Source organism: Triticum urartu, chromosome 1A, assembly GCF_056163025.1.
Source record: "Triticum urartu cultivar PI428250 chromosome 1A, HENAU_Tu73, whole genome shotgun sequence".
In the NCBI taxonomy this organism is placed as follows: domain Eukaryota; kingdom Viridiplantae; phylum Streptophyta; class Magnoliopsida; order Poales; family Poaceae; genus Triticum; species Triticum urartu.
In genome coordinates this window covers 328,837,396-328,840,970 of record NC_141873.1, presented here as the reverse complement: position 1 = coordinate 328,840,970, position 3,575 = coordinate 328,837,396, and the positions used below count along the sequence as shown (strand labels likewise).

General features: G+C 50.3%; 1 protein-coding gene across 1 annotated transcript; it reads left to right on the top strand.

The window, feature by feature from the left end:
- Window positions 1-1,107: 1,107 nt before the first annotated feature.
- Window positions 1,108-2,099, top strand: LOC125532957 (uncharacterized). Its single transcript, XM_048696798.2, has one exon. It carries the CDS (start codon window positions 1,186-1,188, stop codon window positions 1,990-1,992), a length of 807 nt encoding a protein of 268 aa, XP_048552755.1. The 5' UTR covers window positions 1,108-1,185; the 3' UTR covers window positions 1,993-2,099.
- The last annotated feature ends 1,476 nt before the right edge of the window (window positions 2,100-3,575 follow it).

Sequence of the window (3,575 nt, the reverse complement as noted above, 5' to 3'; positions counted from 1 at the left end):
TGACTCCTTGCCATGGCTGCGTCCACATGTATTTTCATGAAACCTGATGGAGGTGCCTTCGGTCTCACCCTTGCTCTACCCGCTACCACATTGGTTGGGGTGCTCCTCGGCTGATCCATATTCAATTCATCAATAAATCTGCAGATAAATAGATGTGTGGCCGATGTATTGCTTAAAATAAGCACATCGGACTAGACCGAGGCAGCCTCAAAGAGGTTCCGGTTTGGGCCGTCAAAACAGAGCCCCTTCGAGCCGGAATGTCTCAGTTTTTTTTTTTTGAGGAATACTATTTTTTGAGAATGAGAAATACTTTCTCTGTAAAAAAATATAAGATCGTTTTTAGTGATCTAAACACTATTATATTTCTTTACAAAGGGAGGACTACTCATCAAAATATAAGATCTTTTTTAGGATAAAATATAAAATATAAGATTTTTCTAAGACTAAACTAGTCTAAAAAGCTTCTTACATTTTGATACGAAGGAAGTGATTACATATACTAAGATCACGGAACCTGGTATTTCTCAAAAAAGAAAAAAAACTGGAATGTCTCGGGCGATCCGATGACTATGTTATCAATCATTGTGCATGTCTTTGATGTATTGCTTAAAAGAACAGCACATATGCTTAGTACCGAGCCAGCCGCAGGTTCTGGTTTCGGCCGTCAAAACAGAGGCCCTTCAACCTGGAATGTCTGGGGCGATCCGATGACTGGAGCGAGGTTGACAGTTCACTCCCACCCCTATCATCGTACGGATCTTGGTGACTCAAGCAACCTTGACAGTTCATTCCCACCTTATCATTGAACCAATCTTGTCAACGCAAACCTACTTCACGAGAATATGATAGTACTACGTCCAGAGTACGTGTGTATGCAAAGCTGTTCCGTACCGAGATCTGTGCGGCAGAGTCAAATCCGGAGTACGTGCGTACGGCGTACCACTACCACGGAGTAGTTTTGCCCCCCGCGCCGCAGTACAGAAAACAGCAGCCCAGCGCTGCGCCAGCTCCCACATGGACGAAAAGCTTTTCCGTCGACGCCGCAAGTTGCGGCAAACCACGGCGCCCTGGCGGGCGGGCACCGCCATATAAGCTCACGTCCTTGTCCCCTCGATTCCACATTTCCACCCAGCATCGCGCCAAGAAAACCAACGTGCAACCGCTGCTGATACTCGTCACAGTCACATGATGCACTTCACACTCGGAGGCGCCGCGGGGAAGAGGAAGGCCGCGCACGCCCGGTCGGCGAGCCATCCGTGCCACTGCCAGTGCCACCCCGTCCACACGCGCCTCGACGCCGGCGTCCGCGCGCTCATGGCGTGGTCGGCCTCCGCCGCGGACGGGCCGTCGGGGCTCGCGCACGTGGAGGCCGTCCTGGCCGTGCTCGGCGAGTTCCTCGCGCTGCCGCAGGCCGCGGCGGCCCTCCGCGACGACGCGGCCGCCTGCGACCGGTTCCTCACGCTCGCCGACGCGTACGGCTCGTTCGAGCAGGCGCTGCTCGCGCTCAAGCAGAGCGTCGCGCAGCTGCGGGCGGGCGTCCGGCTCGGGGACGGCGTGATGGTCGCCGCGTCGCTCCCGGCACGCAGGCGCGCAGAGAAGGAGCTGTGCGGCCTCGCCGCCGCGATGCGGCACGCCTCGAGGCACGTCATGCTGGCGCCGGCGGATGCCGCGGACGGTGAGGTCACCGGCGTGGTGGCGGAGGCGGCCGCGGCCACGGCGTCGGCGTCGGAGGCCATCTTCCTGTGGTGTGCGGCAATGTCCCCGGACGTATCGGCGCTGGTCCAGACGGTGCCCGTGAACGCGTGGCTGGCGAGGCTGCGGGTCGTGCCTGTGGCCAAGAAGGCAGTGTCACTGCCGGAGACGGCGACGCTGGCGGCGGCGTTGGAGAGGCTTGAGGAACGCATTGGCGAGCTCGAGAGCGGGAGCGAGAAGGTGTTCAGTAGCCTGCTTCAGGCTAGAGTTTCACTCCTGAACATCCATAATACCTTGTAGCCAAAGATTTTAGAGAGCATAGTGAATCTGTACGTAGCGTTGCACAGTGTTACACGTTGTTTCAGTTGGCATTCTCATCAACTTATGCTTGCTGCACAATTATTTACCTTCATTTACTCGTTGAGATCTGCTCTAAAAAGAACAAGCAAAGTTCCACGATGGCTCAGAAAGAACGTACGATAAGGAGACTATTTTTATTGGGCAATCGTCTCAAATTTTCTTTAACCTAACTCACTCTTCAGTTTTCCATTATTAACATATAACCACCTCATTTAAACCTCGCTCTACACGCAACCTATCTTTTTTCTCATTCGATCCAAAAGTGGATCGGGTTCTCCTATCAGAGATAACGGAACAACAAAACAAAGGACATCCCACCGCTCATCTTTGAGGCCTTCAAAAGGAAGAAGTGGAAGGTGTAGCAATCAATGCATGATGGTGCTTGGATTATGAAAATTGATAGAGCAATGGCATATCTTTGGCACACATTGAGAAATGTATGGAGCTTTCGTCTCAACTCAGCCATGTGCACCTAAATGATTATGTGGATGACCGCCATCTAATAGAAGCTATTGGTTGTTTGTTGATATTAAATGTGTGCATCCTGACTATGCAGAGGTCCGGTGTGCTCATTATTTTTGTATCCTCTTGATGCTCCATTTTTAGTCAATAAAATTCACTGTTTATCGAAAAACTACAAGCTATCAGCACATGGCGAATATTGCAACTATCAAATTTTGAGTTTCATTTAGCTTAGGGCAACAATGACTAGACATCCACAAGTACTTAGCAAAAAGCGATTAAAAGTAACGAGCAGTGGAAAAGTAACAATCTTGCAAGCAAGCACGGGAGAGGGTTTAGAGACTGCAAACACCCGTGATGTGAGGAGTTTTCCCATGGTTCGGTTGGTTGGCGCTATCCCGCGTCCACGTTGATGAAGACTTCGAACCAAGAGGGTCTATGATTCAAGAATCTCGCTGCTATCGCCCACCAAGCAGCCCATGCAGCACAATCAACCTATTCCATCATGACTTGCACTTAGAAGCCCCATCAAGCTCGTACACTATTGCGTCCTTTACACATAGTACTTTATAGGATCACAAGTGACTCCTAATTGTGTAGGATGTGCTCATCATCCCAAAGTGATAAGCAAAGCAAATTCACTAGGTAAGAACTCCTTGGAAGATTTCCAATCAGAATTCCTATCGAGAATCAAAAGAAACACTCTCGCACAAGAAGAAGAATGTGGTAAAAGAGATGATCTTGAGGTGTAGTGTGATAGCCTGGCTTATTAGGGATGGTAGACTACTCATATCAATAAGGAATTCCTTCTTTTCCGGAAGCTCATTCGGACAGAACTTCAAAGTTAAGCGTGCTCAGCTTGGAGTAGTGTCAGGATGGGTGACCGACCGGGAAGTTGCTTCCGGGTGCGCATGAGTGAGGACAAAGTGCGCAGAAAAGACTAGTATTGATCTGTGGGGCCAGTCTATATCCCGCCAGGAGTAACGACCACCGACGGGTGTGTCCGGAGCGTTATATGTAGGAATTCAATAAAGGGGAGTTCTTGGCCGTCAAAGAATGAA

Excerpts from the sequence above, each read along its gene's own strand:
- LOC125532957 (XM_048696798.2), top strand. The coding sequence starts at position 1,186 with ATGATGCACTTCACACTCGGAGGCGCCGCGGGGAAGAGGAAGGCCGCG.